The sequence below is a fragment of the Lagopus muta genome, chromosome 1, assembly GCF_023343835.1.
Source record: "Lagopus muta isolate bLagMut1 chromosome 1, bLagMut1 primary, whole genome shotgun sequence".
Classification (NCBI taxonomy): Eukaryota; Metazoa; Chordata; class Aves; order Galliformes; family Phasianidae; genus Lagopus; species Lagopus muta.
Genome location: NC_064433.1, coordinates 151,470,295 through 151,490,979, shown reverse-complemented (window position 1 = coordinate 151,490,979; position 20,685 = coordinate 151,470,295). Strand labels below are relative to the sequence as shown.

General features: G+C 35.3%; 1 protein-coding gene across 3 annotated transcripts in view; it reads right to left on the bottom strand.

Annotated features, from left to right (window-relative positions):
• Positions 1-20,685, bottom strand: part of RBM26 (RNA binding motif protein 26) — a 50,416-nt gene that overhangs the window by 25,987 nt on the left and 3,744 nt on the right. For 2 of the 3 annotated variants that reach the window (XM_048946147.1, XM_048946167.1), the window contains exons 2-12: positions 12,966-13,084; positions 12,314-12,450; positions 11,383-11,471; positions 10,634-10,845; positions 8,468-8,728; positions 7,170-7,409; positions 5,755-5,922; positions 5,274-5,414; positions 4,527-4,638; positions 3,581-3,740; positions 2,032-2,196 (exon numbers count right to left, since the gene is read on the bottom strand). In XM_048946147.1, the coding sequence (XP_048802104.1) occupies positions 2,032-2,196; positions 3,581-3,740; positions 4,527-4,638; positions 5,274-5,414; positions 5,755-5,922; positions 7,170-7,409; positions 8,468-8,728; positions 10,634-10,845; positions 11,383-11,471; positions 12,314-12,450; positions 12,966-13,084 (1,804 nt within the window). The remainder of the gene's footprint in view (positions 1-2,031; positions 2,197-3,580; positions 3,741-4,526; positions 4,639-5,273; positions 5,415-5,754; positions 5,923-7,169; positions 7,410-8,467; positions 8,729-10,633; positions 10,846-11,382; positions 11,472-12,313; positions 12,451-12,965; positions 13,085-20,685) is intronic. The other variant, XM_048946157.1, reaches the window with a different exon arrangement.

Below are 20,685 nucleotides of genomic sequence, written 5' to 3'. Positions count from 1 at the left end.
ATCAGCCACCTGTAGAAAGGCAAAACACAAACCTGTATCATAAGCCTGTATCTCACTTTTTACACTGATACATCATTCTTTACCTTCTAAAAGGATGACTAGAAAACTAGTGGGACTGAGGAAATAGAGCAGAGCAGCTGATCTTTGAACATACCATCACTATGTCCCGACAGATAACAACTTTTAATTTGAAAAAAATATTAGTTAAATACTTAAGACAAAAACAAAACAAAACAAAAGCCCTGATGCTTCTGACCAAGCTTCTCATCCTATTTATGGAAGGAAAAAAAAAAAACCAAACCCAAAAACAGAACCAGAGAAGAAACCATTCAGAGGCCACCTAATCCATTCCTTTACTCCAGGGCAAAGTCAGCTATACGCGAAGTAATTTAAAAGAACCTGTACTAACTGTAGCTATGGTATCAAATAATAACTTAAACAAAAAGATAAGTTAATGTTCACCAACCCAAAAAAAGCTTACAAATTTAAAAAAATATTTATTCATTCAATGATATTTTTTTTTGTATTTTGGTATACAAGAACATGAAAGTCCTGCATTCCAAACTTTAAATTTCCTGTTTCCACATTTTCTGTCACTGACCACATGCCTCCATTTTTCACACTAGACTGTGAATTGTAGTTTCTTGACACAGTACGTGACCAGACATCTGGAGGAACTCTGTCAAACCACCAAGATTTACATGTCAAAGATGGTGCACTGGGAAACTAGTGACTTGACTAAAAACTCCTAAGAATTCTTACAGCTGTATATTTGTGATTTTGCAAAAATGTCGCAAATATTTTATTTTGAGTAACAGTTTTGAGTTTTCAGTACATCTTACACTGTAAGCTTGATGACATTATCAGCAAATAAGGTGATGGCAATGACTTCTCAAGCTATCCTGTTTGAGAGAGCTCATCTGTATTCATGTAAATGATATACTGCACTGCCCTCTTCTGGCTGACTGTATGTAAGGAAAACTTAGTAACTTTGAGTTACACAGCTTCAGATAAAGTAACAAGGATATTTACAAACCAGAGCTCAAACTCGAACCTAACAGATGTCACTGGGGAGACAGTGAGGTGGGTCTTCACACCATAGAAGTAGTTTTAGTACACAGTACATTTGTTACAAAATAAGTGGACAGAAGAAACTATATTGTAAAATGCCCTTTGGTGGGATTGCTCTAGAGAACTGGATGATGATGACATATGCCATTAAGGACAAGAAAAGAATTAAAAACTTAGAGCAGCAGTTGAAAGAATCTTGTAGTACCCTGTTTATTAAATAATTGTATACAACATCAATATTTCTTCTAGAAAGGCTGTGTCATTTTTTCTTAGTATAGAACATACTGTTCCACACTGATAGCAAATACATTTAAGGCAGGATACAATTAGAAGGGAATTTCTATGCTCTATGCTAACTCATAATATTCTCCATCCATGATTTGGGCAAATCCAAGCTGTCCCTTATATTTTAGTGGAACCACTAGGCACACTAACACACCCAACTTGGCTTGTAACAGGTTATGAATCAAAGCTCCATAACAATACTTAGATTCATATTCTTAAAAACTTGTCAATGCTGTAACTAACACTTCACAACCAAGAATAAGTGCTCCACTATGTGAATCAGTCCAAAAATGTAAAATTTTCCTATCTGTTCCCACAAAATTAAGCTAATTTTTGCAAATTCCACTGTGGAAGCATTTCCTCTCCCTCTCTACATACATATAAAATGTATAGATATGTATTTAAAAATATAGCCTCAGTTACGTAAGATGACACCACAGCTGTATTCTCCGTAAGTCAAATAAGGGTTTTCTTTCAGTACCTCCCAGTCATATTCCTGAATATTCTATCTGAATTCAAAGAAACAATTAAAGAGTGAGTTTAGAAACGAATGCCATCAAGTATTCCATATTGTAGAAGTATTTGGCTTACTTTTTCTACTAACATTTTTAAAATAATGTTTAAAAGCAATTATTTTAAATAAAATTCTAGACAGAACAGACTTAGATCCTCTACCTTCTGTGGAGTAGTTTGGATTTGCGGTACACTTCCTTCTCGATGCCAGTAGACTTTGATAAAACGATTATTTAATACTGCTTCTGTACTTGATATCGCTTTCTTGGCTTCCTCATGTGTGGCAAACTGAATAAGGGCACCTTCTGGATCACCTTGATATGCAACCTAAGAGTTAAAACAGAAGAACAAAAAACATACAGCGTGCAGAATTTTTGTTTGTGTCACAATTAGTACAAATCATAGTTCCACAGACTCCAGAGAAGTTTACAATTTAAACCCAATATGGGTCAGCGGATGAACATTTCCCATTCATGATTCTGCTTGGAACGTCTTGTGTCAAGAAGAAATCTTGAGATTACACTAATAGACTTTAATACGCTTAAATAACAAATCTCAGCAGTCAAACAGAATTTCTAAATGCAAATATGTGCAGCTGTTTGAAAGGTGAGGAAGAATCACTGGAATTGAGATAACTGATGTAAACAAACAGGGTCACAGTTAGTATCAGAGCTAAACAAAGTTCAATTTAGCTTTCCTCCTTTGGATATGAACATATTATATCAGATACCTTCAAAGAACAAAATTACATCTTCCAGAAGACGAGCACAGCTGCTAATCTCTGTCCCTCAATACCCTCTTTTTCACATTCTCATCCCCTTCCCCTCATTCCTTTCCTTACAGAACCATACTACCTCCTAGTACACACATATTCACAGATAAATATTTATTTAGCCATTCAATAGTTTAGGTGCAATTAAGAGAGATTTCAGTTCCCTACATGCTCAGATGGGCACAGGAAGTTCACTCTGTTGTATCAGCGTGCACAAAACAACTGTATTGCAGCTCTTCATTCAATCTTTCACTGCAAGCTGGGAAGCATACATGAAAGCACTACTGTCTGAAACTTCTTGTTGATAAAGAAACACGATGAAAGATCAGGCTGAGTTTTGTATGAAATGCTGACATTACACACAGCCTACAATATGTAACATCAAAGTTAAACCTTAGTTTTTTGGATCTCCTCTGCATCTTTCTCTAATTTTTTGCTCATTTATGTTACTAAATGTCTGTTTAAAAAAAAACAAAACAAAAAAAATATTTGAGTCAATCAGATACATTAGAAAGTAACCATCAGGGACAAAACACCAGAAAGCAATTGTAACAAAGGGATTGTTTTCTGGATGAGAAATACAGGGTCCCTATAATTAAGATTTACCTCAAAAAATAGAAAGTTCACACTACATCCATACTTATGGAGAAGGAAGAAAGAACAGTCCAAAAAAATTAAAAGGTTTTACGTAAATTATGCTAGAAGTCTGCGAGGAGAAAACTAAACTTTGTTCAAACTTAAATAGGAACTGAAACATTTCACTTCCGCTTCATCAATGACAATTTCATTGAAACAGGGAGATTACGTGTAAGAAACAAGTTAGGAAAATAAAAAGAGCAGTTTCAGGAAATTAGTTGAAAAGCACTTGGAGTTCTCCTTTTAGTCATTACTGCCAGCAATAAGCCAAAGCATATTTGTCTTCTCTTTGTTGACTCCTACCTGCAAGTTGACCAAATTTCCAAATTTGCTGAAGTGCTCATTAAGTTTGCTGATATTGTTAAGTTCTGGAGGAACTTTCCTCAATTCAAGTTTTGTGTTTTCATTTCCAAACTGTACCTTCTTCTGGAAACCTGGACTATTTGTTCTGTTAAAATTTTGCCTGCAACAAATAAGAAACAAGCTAGAAATCCACACTAAGCTAACAAATACAATGCAAAATTTTATATGCTTACACTGGATTGCACATGTCACACAGTCCGGCAGATGAATAAAATCAAATCCCATACAATTTTAGAAAAGCATAGAAGGATACAGTACACAGGCCTCTATATCTGCATTTGTGCTCACTCATACACTCACCATTCCTCACCACAAAAAAATCTGTAAGATAATTCATGATATTTTGGTTGTAACTCCTAACTATGCCACAGTAATTCTCTCCACACGCTGCTGCTTCTCAATCATTCCCCCTGAATCTCTTCACCACCATCACAAATTTCTAATAGTTCTAGGCTCTCCACAACCACAGCAATGTCTTAAAATCCCTTCCAACATTTTATCCTAGGTACATCCGGACACTATGCACCACATTCCACATTCTATGTGGAATTACATACCTGGCAACTCAATCCAAAATGGCAATGATAAAATTAAAAACTAAATCCAGACATCTCTAATAAGTATCAAAGCAAGGCTCTGTATCTTACATCATTTCAGCTTTCAGAGAGCACATATAATCCAAAGCAAATCTAGCTATCTCTGCAGTGTCTCTGAGAGACAACAGTCAATTATAGTCCTCTCTACAATATGGTTTATTTTAATACATTCAGTTTATTCACACTTCAACTTGCTTACAATTTATGTAATTTATATATATTTCAGAATGCAGAAAAGATCTCCACTGAACTGCAACTATTAAGCCAACCTTGTGTTAATGACCACTCACTTGTCAAACCAAGTCTTCTTCGTAGGAACTCCTCCATCTCCTGCACCAATTGTTCTTTTCCTGGATTCAGCATCTACCACTATTCTCATACTGCTTTTATTAGGAGGTTTTTCTGTAAACAGATGAAAACGTTAATTTTTGTATTTTCTGTTTGCATTGAATTTGCACGGAAAAAACACAACTGATCCTTGTTCAAAAACTGCATCAAATCTTGGTTGCAGACTGATCTTTTTAATCTTAACTATCAACACATGATAAAAACATCTAATAGCTTTCATTTTGTCCAATTAACGTCATACAAAAGGAAAACAAAAGAAGGGTGACAGAAAGCATCTGCCTCCATTCGCAATGTCCCATACAGTATCCTGAGGTTTGCACCATTTTTTTCTAACACCTCCATTCTTCTATTAGATGGCACACACAAAAATGTTTATGATAGGAAACGTAGGATATTCCAGAACCCTGATAACTAGGAACAAGACAGTAGGGTAAAGGGGGAAGGAAGTGGCTCTTTCTGAAGAACAGGAATCATACAGGGGGAGGGGTGGGGGACATTTTATCTGCTAAAAAACACACAAACTAACAATAAGAAAAATTCCCTGTTTCATTAAACTTTTCTTACCTACAGAAGATATTTTAAAAATGCAACATTTTCCAGTATTTGATTCTCTAAAAAGTTCTTCGATTTACATTAATGTAAATTGAAATACAAATCTAATTAAAATAAGTATAGCTTTGAGAGCATACCTCTGGGTGGTAGATCCATATCACCTGATGTGAGTCCTATCAAATTTGGTCTTTGAGCATGTACTCTGTGTCTATACATAGGTCTGGAAGTGTTTGTTATACTTGGAGCTTCTGGATTATAGCCATCTGTGTCATACGTTTCTGGTAACAAATAAATTGTCTAATTAAAATAAATTGCAGTTAAAAAAACAAAGGTTGCAAGTGTTATATTTCAACTAATTACAAGAAACAAAATGGAAAAGTCTGTTGTATAACTACTATCTTAAAAAGCAATCATGCTAAGTTATTATTACAATGAAAACACTATTTCATAGTCAAGATTCACATTTCACATGCATTTTCTTTTAATTCTGTCTTGAACTAAATTAGAAAAAAAGTGTTAAGTAACTGTCATAGTCTAAAAATGATACAATCATCTCAAACTACGAAATTATCTCTATACACACTACAATATGAATCAATGTTATTCTATTTAGCAAACCTTGTGGGCAAAGCCTCAGTACTACACCTGCTGTAAAAAGAGAGGGTGGAGCAGGAGGCGGCTGGTGATGAATACCCGTTGTAACAACAGTAGGAACTGAACTAGTTGCTGAATTTGGGGGAGCATCCATGCCAGCAGGCTGCAGTGGGGGAAGTGGAGGGGGTGGTCCTGAGGAAAAGAAAAACAATGTATTTGTGTATTATCCACTATACTTACTTTATGCTCAACTAACTCATATGGAAATTGATCTAAAATGTTCTTAAGACTATTAAAACAAAATAAAACAACATTAATTCCTATGAAACCATCTCCACTGGCAGAAGGCTCTTAACTCAGATCACAGACAAAAGCATTTAAATACTCAACATACTTTTTTTTTTTTTTCTTCTGTATACTACAATCTCATTCCTAGCCCAGTATTTATCTTCACCAACAGAATTTCTTTAAAGCTGCATAAAACTTCCTCGGGGAATCAAATTCATTAGTATCATCATAGTAATACTGAGCTTATTTATTTCTACAAAAGGTAATGTGACTCTTTCAAAGATAAACAGTCAATGCTGGCCTTCAAATTTATTTCTGGTAAAACGCATGTGTAAAAAGACTCAAAATCATGTATCTGGACATCTCAGACAGATCTGTAAACATTAACTGAGGCAGAACTGATCATCCCAGCAAGACAGTTACTCTCTGTAATAAGCAAAATAAAGAAATTCTTAAGTAAAGATACTATTAACTGAAAATCAAGTTTAAAAACCTTACAAGTACTATCAAATGCCAATTATTCTTAAGTAGTTTTACCAAGTGGAACATTTAAGCTAATTAAAAGGAAAAGAAAAAAGAGATAGGCACATAAAATTGTTTTTTAAATCATGTAAGTTTTTAAATCATGTAAGTGACATGAACACTAAACTGCTATTTAAAAAATGACAGCTAGGACACAAGTCTTCAAATAATTTTTAGTGCTTGAGTCAAAGCATTTTCTAATGAATGAATAAATACACAGGAGAATTTTGTTTAGGTTCCAAATTCATGACAAATGATGTTTTTATTTTTAGGTGTAAACTTAAAGCAGTCATGAATTCTCATTAATTTTAGTACCACAAATTAAATGACCAGCATCTGTTTGTTTCCAGGGTTTTCTCTTCTTCTCTAATAGTAGTCATTTTTATACAATTTCTCCAAGTAAACTCAAGGAGTTTTGCTATGCCATGCTGTGCTTTTACGTAAACATGACTGAAATGTTATTTCTTACTCAAGATTCACACTTTATATGCATATTGTACAACCCAAACTGCAACAACTGTCACAAAAAACAACACTGAGATCATCGTACAGTTTTTTTAAAAACATAACTAACATTCTTAAAACACCTTTTTGCACTGCATGTTTTGTTTGTTTGTTTCCTGAAGTACCTGTTACAGGTGGAAGGCTAGGTGGTAAGGGGCCTGGTGGTGGTACTGGAGGTCTAAGGTTAACAGGAGGAGGACTCAGAATTGGTGGAGGGGGAGGAAGTCCAGGAGGAGGTGGTCCTTCAACAACAGGGGGTTGTGCTGGAAAAGGCAGAATGCCAGGAAGATTCACATCTTCTACCACTACTGGATCGCTTCCATGATCAAAAGGGCACATATCTCCTCTCATACAGAAACCCTTTTCTGAAACATCAAAAACAAAGAGAATTTTTAGCATTCAAGAGCTTTACATACAGCTTCACGAAATGTTACAGAGAAATTGAAAAGTTAAAGAAAAATATTAATTCCACAGAGGGACACCACAAAATGTGAAACTGAAGACAGGAGAAGCACGCTGCAATAAGCTATCCAGTAAAGATTAGAGGACAACTATATCATAGCTTCCCAACAAAGTACTGTTTGCTTCGTACACAAAAACTGGAAATACCAAGCTGCTGTACAGATGATCTTTTAAAGATACAAAGTTTCAGCCATGCTTGGAGATGTTATTTTTAGAGATATATCCAATCTAATGCAGCTCAGCTTGCATTAGAAGGAAACTTTAAAACAACTACACTTTTACAACTATGTGTCCCCATGAGTGACACCTGCAAAACTGAGACTGTTTTCTTTAAAAACAAACAAACAAACAAGCCCCACACGTTACTATTTTAATCAATGTTCTGAATATAAACTGACTTAGATCTCAGACTTGTGATATACAGAAGGAAAAAAAGCCTCAGAAAAATACATTGGGGGAAATCATATCCTGTTAAGAGGTTGACTGGGTGGATTTAGCTAAGTCAGCACAAACTGCAATAGTCTCTTCCACTGATAAGACTTGGAAAAAGACAGCATAAGATCTAGGTAAGCACAAAAAAGTACTGAATTTTAAGAAATATCTTAATATCTTTTTTAATCTGTAAAAAACAGTTTAACATTGAGTCTTCCAGAAACTTAATCTCTCTTAGACAGGATGGAATAAAATCAATAATTGATGACATCAGTGAGGCCCTAATTATGACCAAAACAATCAAGTATAATATTTGGTTTAAACAGATAAAACTCCACTAGTATTTATATAAAAATCAATAAATATCCTTTATCCATATAAAATAAATCTAATAAATAGAAAGAAAACACAGAAGAACAAAAATATCTAAAAGGTAAGTCCTTAAAGAGTGGGATAAATATGCATTCAAAAATCATAGAAAAAAAAAAAAGCAACATTAAGGAAGAATGTGAAAAATAAAAAGACTTACCGTCATAATCTCTACAGCGCTTCTTTGGCAGTGGAGGTCTGCCATAGGAGTTGTGGTCCAGCTGCTCTTCATGGAATTCTGACCAGCTTTCAGTAGTGTTATTTCCATGATGAGCAGGAGCAATAACAGTAATAGTGCTGCTCAGTGTAGGGACAGGATAGTGGCCAGATGAAATATTTGTTACAGAAGAAACTGGAGTATAATTGTTTTCTAATGGATCTGTTCTATCCATATCATATTTTGGCTTTCCCAAATCCCTTTCTGAAAAGAAGAGGGGAAAAAAAAGTTAATTGGATGATTGTGTACATTTTCACCAGAAACACTGAAAGCATTACGTTTATTTACTCAAAGTCAATAAATCTCAAAATATAAAAATAGTAACTGGAATGTTCTACTCATTGCCCAGAGCTGAGCCTCCACAATTACAGCTGTTTATTAAATGATGAATAGAGTCCTGAGCAACATGTTCCAGTTTGTCTGCTTTGAGAACAGTTAATAGACTAGGACTAGATGTTTTTCAGTGGCCTCTTCCAGCCTCAACTATACCATGATTCTACATTCCCAGGTTTTCATAGAATCATAGAATGCCCTGGGCTGAAAAGGATCTCAAAGATCATCTAGTTCCAACCTCCCTGCCACAGGCAGGGCTTTTAATCAGGAAAAAAAAAAAACAAAAAAAGGAATCTTAAAATTACACAGGCAACCACCAGGGTACACTATACCCATAATAAAACAAAGTTTAATTAACTTCAAGCATAGTAGATCATCTGTAGCAATCCATATATTCTAAGAACTTCATTTGGAAAGCTATCTTCAATAAAGGGAAACAACAACAAAAAGTCATCACTACTTGAAGGTATCACAGAAGTGATATATCTTTAATGTTTCAAGACACCGTATTACTGTTGTAGCTTCCCGTTGTTAATATTCATTCCATCTGCATCCAAATGCACACACTGAATCAATACAAAGTCTTGTCATGACTGAAGAAGTAATAATACTTGACAGGTGTGGAAAACTCCTGGACATATACAGCAGCAGCATGATTTGTTACTCTAAATACATACTAACTACTCCCTTTGTTTTCTAACCTTACTATCAATTAAGTAACAAACAAAAAGATCAAGACATGATGTAAGCTAGCAGACTCAAACAACAGCACATTAAAGAAATATTAATAAAAACGTCCTAAAAGTGGCAGACAAGTATGGGTAAAGCAGGCATTTCCTTATGTTTTTAGAAACAGGAAAAATGGTTTTACTGCAGGATACTAACTGTAAGAAATTACAATTGTAGTAAAAGTAAAATAGTAGAAGTAAAATTCCTTAAAATAAGATTTAATCACATTGCAATATAATTATAGAACTTACAAAATAAGCTGATTGAAAAATTTATATTTGCTAATTCTCAGGAGCTCTGCATTCCTGTTTGTAAGACCACGTTAGCAAAGCCATTCACAAAGAAAAGTAATAAATAGGAGATCTACACAGCAGTATTTTACCTTCTGTATTCTTTAAGTCAGGATAAAGAGATCATACAACTCTTAATGCAGTTTTTTAATTTATCAGTAACAACTATAAGGGAAAAGCATTCATTTCAGATGACAAAGCTTTAAAAAGAAGCTTAATTTGAAGAGCAAAACTACTGTACTGAATGAAGCCTGAAGTCCTATATGTGTGTTAACGCACATATTTACCATAGTAATTTCAGCCTCTTCCCAAGACACCAAAGAGGGAACAATACAAAAAGAACAGACTTGTACTCTGCTGTTTAACAATCAATTTGCTGACAAACTGGTAGTTTCCACCAGTCCTACCTCTGTAGGCGAGTATTAATTCCTGCATATTCTGATATCAGATACTGAGTTTCCCTAGAACTTAAGAAAATGCAATTAAATTGGATTTTTCTGCCTTTTCTGCCTGTCTCACAACATTTAGAAGTGGCCAACACAATCAAAGGTAATAGAGAAAAACTGTGGGAAAGAAGGGAAAATAAGAACTGAGACCATAATCACATAAGCTTTATATCCACAGTAAACAAAGCTAGAAGCTAACAATAAAACAAGAGCATCAATAGAAATTTTAGTACATCTTGAACAGTGTTTTAGTCTAGTGTCTAAATTTTGTAAGCAGCATTCACCGTATTTTAGAGACCAACTGTTGGTACCTCTGCTTCGTGTTCTACTTCGGCTTCTGCTCCGGTCTCGATCCCTGTCCCGAAGTCTCTCTTTGCTCCAACTCCTACTTCGACTCCTGCTGTAGCTTCGACTTCTCCCTCTTCTTCTGTTGTATCGATCCCTGTAGGAATCTCTCCTGGGAGGATTTCGGTCATAATCTCTCTTGCGAGAACGTTCATCTTTTTTCCTTTCATCGCGGCTTCTAAACATGCAATTTTGCCTATTGTTACTTACAAAAATTAAAAATCTAAAAATACAGCAATGGTAAATGACATAGAAGGCAAAACCTACAGTCCTTCCTTTCTCATCAAAATACTTTTATGCCGTTTATGCATCTTACTTTCATCATCCCGAACATTTTTAAATGTAAAAATATTGATTTTGCCCCAAATTGCACCTTCTGCACATTGAAAATATTAAAAAGATCAGCTGAACGGAAAATTTCTTAATTAAAATTACAGCTATTCAAACTCAACAGCGTGCAGAGTAAGTGTTGTAATTTAAATTACAAATCTAACATTAAAAATCAAAAAAAGTCCAAAGTAATAGTCATAAGCTTACAGACAGTTTACACAGTTTCTTGTAACACATATTATAGGTTTAAATATATTTGCATAAGAGCTGCAACTGTTTTATTTTAGATTTAATAGATGACTATATGTAAAGGAAATATTTATAATGTCATAAAAATCCAAATCTCTCCAATTAAAGATACAAGAGATTAAGAAAAATTTATTACCTGGTATCTCTGTAGCGCGAACTTGACTGAGGAGGGCTGTGATTTAGTCTTCTGGAGAACTTCTTTTCTCGCTCTTCCTCTTTAACTATCTGAATTTCAATTAAATACATTAGGTCAAAGCATCAGTACACTACACTAAAGACTTCTGCACAATCAAATAAATACAGAAATCTCAAATACTGAACAAAGTCTGCAGCAACAGTTGAAGCAGAACAAGATTTTTACTTCTAATACAATAACATAATAAATTTCAAATTTCTGAGAATATTCAGAACACCGTTCGAGAGAAGATAAAGTAGCATAAGAAATGTTTATTTTACTACATTGAAAATACATCTACTTTTGGTACAGGTGGAGAAATCCATATCGAGGTACAGTGAATGACTTGGGTGCACAAGAATGTTCCATGAGTGGCATAACAGTGTCTTTTCATCAGGTCACCTTGTTGACATAATGGTTAAACACTCCAAACCAAACCTACACAGCTGTTGATAAAGGGCTAACCTACTCTTGGTCACAGAACCATACAAACACCAGTGCCAGAACATCTCTAGGATCAAGGAGCTGAAGGAATGAGGACTGTCATTTGGAATGGCAAATTAAAAGGGCAGCATTAATTAGAGCAGTCTCCTGAGCAAAGAACTAATGCAGGTTGCACCACACATTCTACAGCACCCAGAAACTCCATTTCCATTTGCACAGTCAGAACCATTTTGATTTACTCAGGAAATTATACTATCGATGAGCTTATGCTCACAAACACTATGCTCAACATATGAGGCATGAACCGCCAGACATTTTAAAGCTGCAGAGCAAATTCTGAGACTAAACTTGGGACTGTTAATAAACACACATGATGAAGTTGAACCAAATAAGTAAGCCACGGGAATGAAGAAAAAAAGAGCACAGATAAAATAATGTCAGTGCTTACCTCTTCTTTTTTTGTCTCTTTCTCCTGGTGCTGAAAGAACTCTACTTTTAGGCTTCCTGATGATGGCTGTTCTGGTGGAGGTAGATAGCTTTTTGTATTCACAGCATCAAACAGTTTTTCCACAAATATCTGAGTTTCTAAAAGTAAAGAATAAAAATAAATATTCAGCATTCAAAACTAATATTTGCTTTTAAAAACTAAAAAAGTTCACCTAAAAGTTAAAACAATTATTTGCACTTTTTTTTTTTTAAACACTTTGCTTCTATACTTCATATTTTGAAAGGACTTTTAAAGGTCAAGAAACATGTCAATAATGACAGTGTTTCAAATAGGCATTCAATTGCAGTATTTTTGCTATCTTTTAATCCACCATCTAGAAGAACATTTTTTAATATATAGAGAGATTCTTCTAAGTCAGGCAGTAATTCTTAACATTCTTAATTTTCTTCCAGGAATAAAAACAGAACCTATAAATTGCACTATACACCTGTGGTTTTGTCTTTTTTTTTTTTTTTTTGTTTTGTTTTGTTTTATTCCTTCGTGCACATTGAATTACATACCTCCAAGTAAGAAAGCTAAGAAATAAACACAGGATTCTACATTAAAATTTTGACTTTTCACTCAAAATTAAAAGTCACAACAAACACCATACCTTTCTGAAGAAATACATCCAGCTGATCAACACACAATGCTTTCAGCTCCTTTTCACTTTTATCCTTCTTCACCAAAGCCAGAACATATTTAGCTAGGGCAGATGGATCTGCATCACATCTGCAAACAGATTAACAAAAACACACAGAAGAAATTAAATTATAAAACTGAATGCGTGAAACTGGTATCACCAATTTCATATAGAGAATCAAAATCTTTCCTTGTAAAGTAATTGAAAAATATCCACGGGTATTCTCTAAGAATGAGCCCAGAGATGAAAGATCACTAACCATCACATTTTTCTCCAGAGAAGTGATTCCCTAGAAATGAGATTTCCAAACAGTACTTCACAGATCATTTCAAAGCAAACTAGAATGAACTATTTAGGGTAAAATGGCTTCAACTGCCTAATAGTCCTGAAGAATAATAAAAGCTACAAGAAGTATTTCCATAATTTCTCGATTATGAAATCAGTGAAGATAGATCTGTAGTACTGAGCAACTCTTAATGGCGTAAAGTTAGCCTACGTAATTAGAAATGAAAACAGTAATACAGCAGAAGTGATGCTACTGAAATGAAAAGGAAGATCTACCATATGCAGACTGATGATGTGCTGCAGACAGAGAGGTGGTCTGAGTGATGATCAAAGTTAATACTACTACTTCAGTAATAGTTTTAAGAAACTAATGAGGAAAGACAATTGCACTGATGCTTCCTAACTGTACATTCTCTGTATCAACAATAACTGTGAAATGAGTGAAATTAAAATATACTCAGGGGGTTGCAATGAATTTAAGTATTATATAAACACTGTTCCAGTGGATAAGACCACAATGACTGAACAGAATAGAACAGCTACTCCCAACCTATTCTACATTAATACAAATGAAATTTCAGCATTGAGATTTAATTAAAATTCTTACTGCTGATAACTTAAATGATATGTGTTTTAGGCCCTGAAAGCACATCCTCCACAATATCATACATATCAACTACATAATTCCTTTTCTCAGAGAAGCTATCTCCAGTGCCACATCCTCCACACAAACATATCCATTAAGCAAAGGAAGCAGATCTGCCAGCATCTGTCTTAAGTAGACCCTAAGGATACCCTGGGCTCAGAATAGTGCTCTCTAACGTTAGAGGTCAAAGCTTCAAACATAACTCCCTACCCTGCAGAAAGCAGGCAACAGCAGTATTTCAAGCTGCAGAAGCAATGTGAGCTGTTAGGGGACACAGCACAATTTTCTGTATTAGCCTGCTTTATTCATAGATACAGGAGATGGGAGTTTACAATCAGTTTCAACTCCAAAAGAATCTGCATGCACAAAACCACCAAACTGCACAAACTGTACACTGCCAATTGAGTAACAGGCTGCACAAAGACTGAAAATCCTTCAGAAAACTTTTCTTCCAAGCATCACACCTGGTTTACCCCACTTCAGATTTAATAACGTTTGCCTACAACAAGAATGCTGCCCAAGCACCAAGCCACCTCAGAACCAAGGCCATCACTTCATACATCAAGTATACATACACTGCTAGCACATGAGCACATCACCCACCCAGACCATCTGGAAGCCCACGTCTAACGGCTGTCTGTCCAGTGAGGCAGCTGGCAGTGAGGGGACTCATCCAAGAGAGCCCCAGAGGGCCTGAATTCTACCACTTCTCAACTTCTGAATTTGAGAAAATTCTAAGATTATCTGACTTCCACGTCACTACACAGGATCTGCATTCCTTTCCCAGTTTAAAGCTGGATGACGCCACAGAAAATTATAGCGCTATTTTCATTTTTTCTACCAACCGTTATAAAAGGAAAGTAATTTGGAGAGGAGGGGAAAATTTTCATGATAATCCTTTTTGTTGTTGTTGCTGTTTCTGTTCTTCACAAATACTAGGTAAAATATAAGCTGAATTTTTATTTGAATTCCCACCATTTTTTTTGTAACACAAAGTTAGAATGTGTCATGACACGCGTGCATCCATAACTACTCAGCGAACAACAGCAACAAAAAAAAGGAGTTAGTCAAAAAAGTAAAAAGCCACGATGTCTGTTATTGCAGTTTATTAAATCTCCTGCTGCTAGGGTAGTGACTGTAAGACAGCTTCATATTCAACTTAAAATAATTTCTTTTCCATAAGCAGGATAGAAAATACAAACTCTTGTCTGAAAGCCATCTCGATTCCAAAAGCTCCAACACTAACACACACTACATGCATACAGTCAGTGCTTTTCTCTCCTCATCCCTCACGGTAACCTCAGGTCATTCCATGCACTGAACTAACTCCAAAACGCTCCCAAGAAAATATCCCCAATAAAAATGCACATTAATTTTGAAAAGACAGGATCACCTTCTCCTGTGGCACTGTTTTATAATTTGTCATCCCATACGTGGTAACACCACGTATAAGCAATGCATATGTACTAAGTTCTAACATTACTATTCAGTATATAAGCACTGAAATTCCCCTATACATAAACAGGAGAGCTTACTTGCTGCTAAAGTAAAAACAAGCAATTATTTTTGGTCATTCAAAAAAAATTTTTTTGAGAAATATTAGCACAGATGAATTACTTCATAATGCATTTTGTAGTAAATAAGATGGAGAAAATCTTTTCATAAATGAACAGCATGCAAGTTATTTCAGATACATTTACAGTATGTGTACAGTAAGTTTATAGCAAGATCTTCCCTTGTCACTGGTTTTCGGTGGGTTTTTTCCCCCCACAAGATGATGGAAAAATTATTTTGCTAGCTACATGAATTGGTGGAAGAGAGGAACAAGAGATCACTTCACAAAAAAAATGTTTTACTTTACAAAACAAAAAAAGTACTTTCCTGTGGATACAGTCTTCTGTTTTCTAGCTATTAAGAGTTCTGGGGGAGCACTGCTTTCACTAAAAGCAATTCCTTCAGACTTTCTCACTAGCAACAGAATTCTGAAATACTGCATATAAAATCTCCATCCTCAGTTCTGTCAAAATCTGCCAGGCTGGATTACAGGAGGCTTGCTTGTATGCAGTATGTACATTCTCTAGTTTAACTACCTTTTCTTACAGAATGGGAGTCTTTGTGTGTAAGTACACACAATATACTTGCAGTATCTTTATTGTGCACACATGAATGTTTCATCCGTTTTGAGCTAGTTTTTTCAGTCTTCCTAAGCTCTTTGACTTGTATCTTATACTCTTATAGAGGACAATGCTTTATTAAGCATTGGCTCTTAGGAAGGAAAGGCACCCATGCTGCAGCAGCTGAATATACTGTGCAATATGATGGATTCATCGTACAGCACACGGCCTTCTTATACACTAAGTTCAACATGACGAAGTGACTGTTTAGAAAACATACCAAAATTAGATTACTACCTACAAATATCAAATAGGTTAAGCAGCACTTCAAATTTTACAATAAATTTATACTTCACTTACAGCACTCACTGAGTATTACACATTTTTAATTGCTAAGCTTGAACCCTTAGCTTAACCTGAATATGGTGCAGGACATCAATGACCTCAGAAAAAAAATCAAATACATGCAGTAAAGTCTGACAAGTTCAGATTCAACTTCATTGTTACGCTAACATTTCGTTACTAGAAAAACATTCACATGCATTTAAACAAGCAAACTAACATTTCTCAACTTTAAATCTTCTATCCATGTTCCTTCAAGTTTTCATATGCCTCTGCTAAACACACGACAATCACATAAATTTCTCATCTTATTATTTTTCTAAAATGAGCAAACAAAGTGAGTTCATTGGTGCAAGTTGAGCCAACTGCCACTGCATCCGAGTGCCTGCTGCAATTAAACAACACAGCACATTTTCTTACGCCCACTTTCTAGGTGCATGATCTTGATCAGAAACACCAAACGTTTTTACCCCTGGCAATACTTTTCTGCAGAGACTAATGCATTAGTCAAACATAGTGTGACTACTGCTCTGTGTCAGACAACAGAGATTGCTCTAGAAATCCTGCTCTAGTAAGCACTACCTAGCATTCAGGCATATATGGACAAAAACTCTTTCTAGAATTTTACATGTTCTTCAAGGAATGATCTGGATACCTCTAACCACTGGAAAAGAGTTTCAGAAAGTAAGGTCATGTTCAATCAAACATTCTGCTCCATGCAAAAGCAGGAGTTCACAGCTACAATTAAAAAAGAAAAAAAAAAAAAAAAAAAATCAAGGAAAATTTCCAAATCCATTGTTTCCGATCTCATTCAGTTTTGCTGAAATTATTCCAAATCACCATTTTAAATAAAGAAAAAGCAGCACAAGAAAACTAAACACGTAGAACTAAGTTTAAGCCATAAGATTTAAGCACTGAATATTCAAGAATGCATAACTTGGTTGAAAAAAGTTCCTTCTGTCTAGCCTTCCCTCTCCCCATTTCAGTTTTAATTTAAAGCTGTAAACTTCAAATTAAGATTAAATCTAATTTTTTATAATTCTTTAAGAAACATTCAACCTATCAGTTTTCAATACAAATTCAGTGAGCATGTAACATATGAAAGTTGCCCGTAGAGAAATGTTACTGGTGTAGTTAGCTGTACATAAACAAAATCTCTTACTAATAAAGCTTATACCGACTTAGAGTAAGACTGTAGCAAAACAGCTAGAAGTAATTCAGCAAAGCTAAATCAGCAAAATACCTTTGTACATAAATATGGTATAACCATTTTATAACGCATGGAGTAGAAATACACAATAAATGTCTCCCCAAGTGGTAAGAAAGAATAAACAAATGTTGACTACACTCACGATGTATTTTTCTAGGTTAGTGTGTTTAGGCAAAGTCTACTTACTCTTGGGTGACAACAGTTGGTTTTACTATGTTCCAGAGGGAACAATCCTTAAGTGGTGTTTAACTACAGGTTACCTAATCATTTTACCCCCACAACAGCACAACAATTTCCCAAACTGCACCTATCCAGCTGTAATCTGACAGTTTTCACAAGGTGAACACTGTTACTCACAGCAGGGGAGGAAGGTGGGGGATGACTGGGGAAGAGCGAGGAATGAGAAACTTGCATCAAGTCTCCCTGTAACCTACAGTAACAATCTAATGCCTAGAATCTCAATCTAAAGCCTAGAATCTCAATCTAAAGCTCACTTTGGAGACAGCTAGAGCACACACAACTTTTGTAAAGAGGTAAAAGCAGCTACAAGGTTTTCTTTTTGTTGTTTTTAAATGAATGTACCTTTAAATGAATGTGCAAAAAAAAAAAAAAAAAAAAAAAAGGTGCTGCAAAACCTGAAACTAGTTTCTTGACAAATTTAAACTACCACACTACGCTGAAACCACAAAAGCACGTCTGAAAACCTCCAGGCAGTGAACTGTCTTTCTATGAAGGAAGTAACATGTAGGTGCACGTTATTTGTTTCACCTTGATCCTCAGAAATCACAACTTTAACAATCCGGTTTTGTTGCCTAAAGATTAATATTTATACTTCTCCAGCACACAGCTCGGTCCTTGACATTAACCATGGTAGACATGACTATGTTTGAATGCTTTGCATTTGCAGTCATGAGTGTGTGCAGAAAAAGCTTGCCACTTGCTGGGCACCTTGTCTAAAGTAGGTATTTGATTGTTTTGCTGCAAGATTCTGTACTCAAAAAATCTGTAAAAAGCTCCAGCACTCAGAAATTCAATGAATGACAGAATCATTCCGCAAGGTCTGACCCATCTTGAGACACTTTTGATAGCTCTTTATAAGCACAGACGAATGCTGAGGAATGCAGTAGCCGCCAGTGCTCTTATCCAAGATACTGATGTCATTACTGTAGTTCTAAAATATGATATCCCAATCTGACAGGCTTATACAGCTGCAACCAGCAACCAACTGCTTACAATGCCACATCCTAGACTCAAAACAGCTCTCAAAGGGTGGAACTGTTGTTAGCTTGCTGATTGTTCAGCACGTGTTCAATGCAGAAAGCAAAAATCATTGTTTTACCTGAGCCCTGTGATGCAGCCAGAGAGTTCATTTCGCCAGTGGTGATGTACAGAGTAAGAACAGAGGAAGGTACAGTAAAACAAGAATAATTTCCTCGTATTTTATTTCCTGATTTCATACCCCTTCTTATAATCCCAATACTGCAACTCTGCTGCAGTACCTTTTCCAAATAAGCACAACAGTATCAGCACTCAAAGTCAGGAATATTCACCTTCCAAACACTGCAGCTCCCCACGAGTTACATGAACAACTACCAAGTTTAATAGACACAGAGGAGTGATTTCAGCAGTATAAAGTGACACAACAATTACATGCATCCATGCCTCATTTATATTCGTAATACTTCACAATAAAGTGCTAACAGTAAATTAAATAAACTTTTTTTTTCTTTTTTTTTTTTTTTCTTTTTATGCTTTGGAACACCTTAGGAAGTTTCTGGTCAATTAAAGCTAAACCTCCTGCTGGGTTCTTAAGTCTTTCTCATAGGACAGACAGTGGACACCATGAACATTCAAAGAAATGTCAAAGACTTTCATTTTGATTTCAAGTCTTTCAGTATCTTGGATCATTATCATATTCTTTACACCACTGTTAAACCTCCTTTATTCACTTTTCTTGAGCTAGTGGGAGATGACTAAATAGTAACCTACTAATAATTAAGCACAATTCAAAATAATTAAGCAAGATCCTTCATCCACAAAAGAAATGCATTGAGATTTAACAACAAAAGGATGAAAAGCACAAGCAAGCAGGAAAAGAGTGAAGGAATTGATGAATACCAGCACATTTTGTTTCCCATAAAACATTCCAATGACAAATACACTCAAAATATTCTTCAACTTGGATTTTATCTGTCAAAATAGTTTGAAGGTCATTATCATTTACAGAATTAAATGACGCAAAAAAAGTCTTTCAGTTTTAATGGGGAATGCCTAAATATTGCACAAACATTCTTTCAAATTTTATTTTTATCTTCTTTGCAAGTCTGACTTCGCAACTGAATAAATGGATTCAGAAATCTAAACACAGAAAAAAGGAAAAAAGGAGCTTACTCAACTTGTAAGTAAAATTCAGCAGGCGAGCAGAAGAGCTTAATTATACTTATTTTACAGTAATAAAGTAATTAAAAACAAGATAATTTTCCACTGCAAAGAATTAGGGCAAGGGGGAGAATATTACAGTGTCTTATAAGGGCGAGGTGCTTGTGTGCAGCATTTATACAACATAACTGGCAATAAAATGAAAAAGACCTGCCTCCTTACCAATCTGCCAAGCCAGATCCTGACATTCTAGCAAGCATATATACACAGTTTATACAGGATCTAGAACAGACTTGTAGAAAAGAAATCCATCACAACAGAAATGGCCTAGCAAAGTCTTTGTTAGTACAAAACTTAGAGGTAATAGACATGAGGTTATATTTCAAGTTCAACGTTACCTTCAAATACATTACAGGAGCCATACCATAGATGAGAAAAAATTATGTAATACTAGAAAGCAAGCACACTGCAGTCTGCAAGCAGTGAAGCCGACCACTGACACATGTATCTTCTACATAGAGCTAACTTGAGTTAAACATACAAGAGAGTTCTAGTCAAATACAAAGCAGCCACAGCACTGAAGTACTTCTACTTTGTTTACACTGCTACTACATTCACACACAGGTATCATTAATGGTTGTGTGAACGTTATGTAATTCTCGGTTAACCAAATGCATTTTTTTTCCAAAGATATTTCCAAAACCATGCACACCA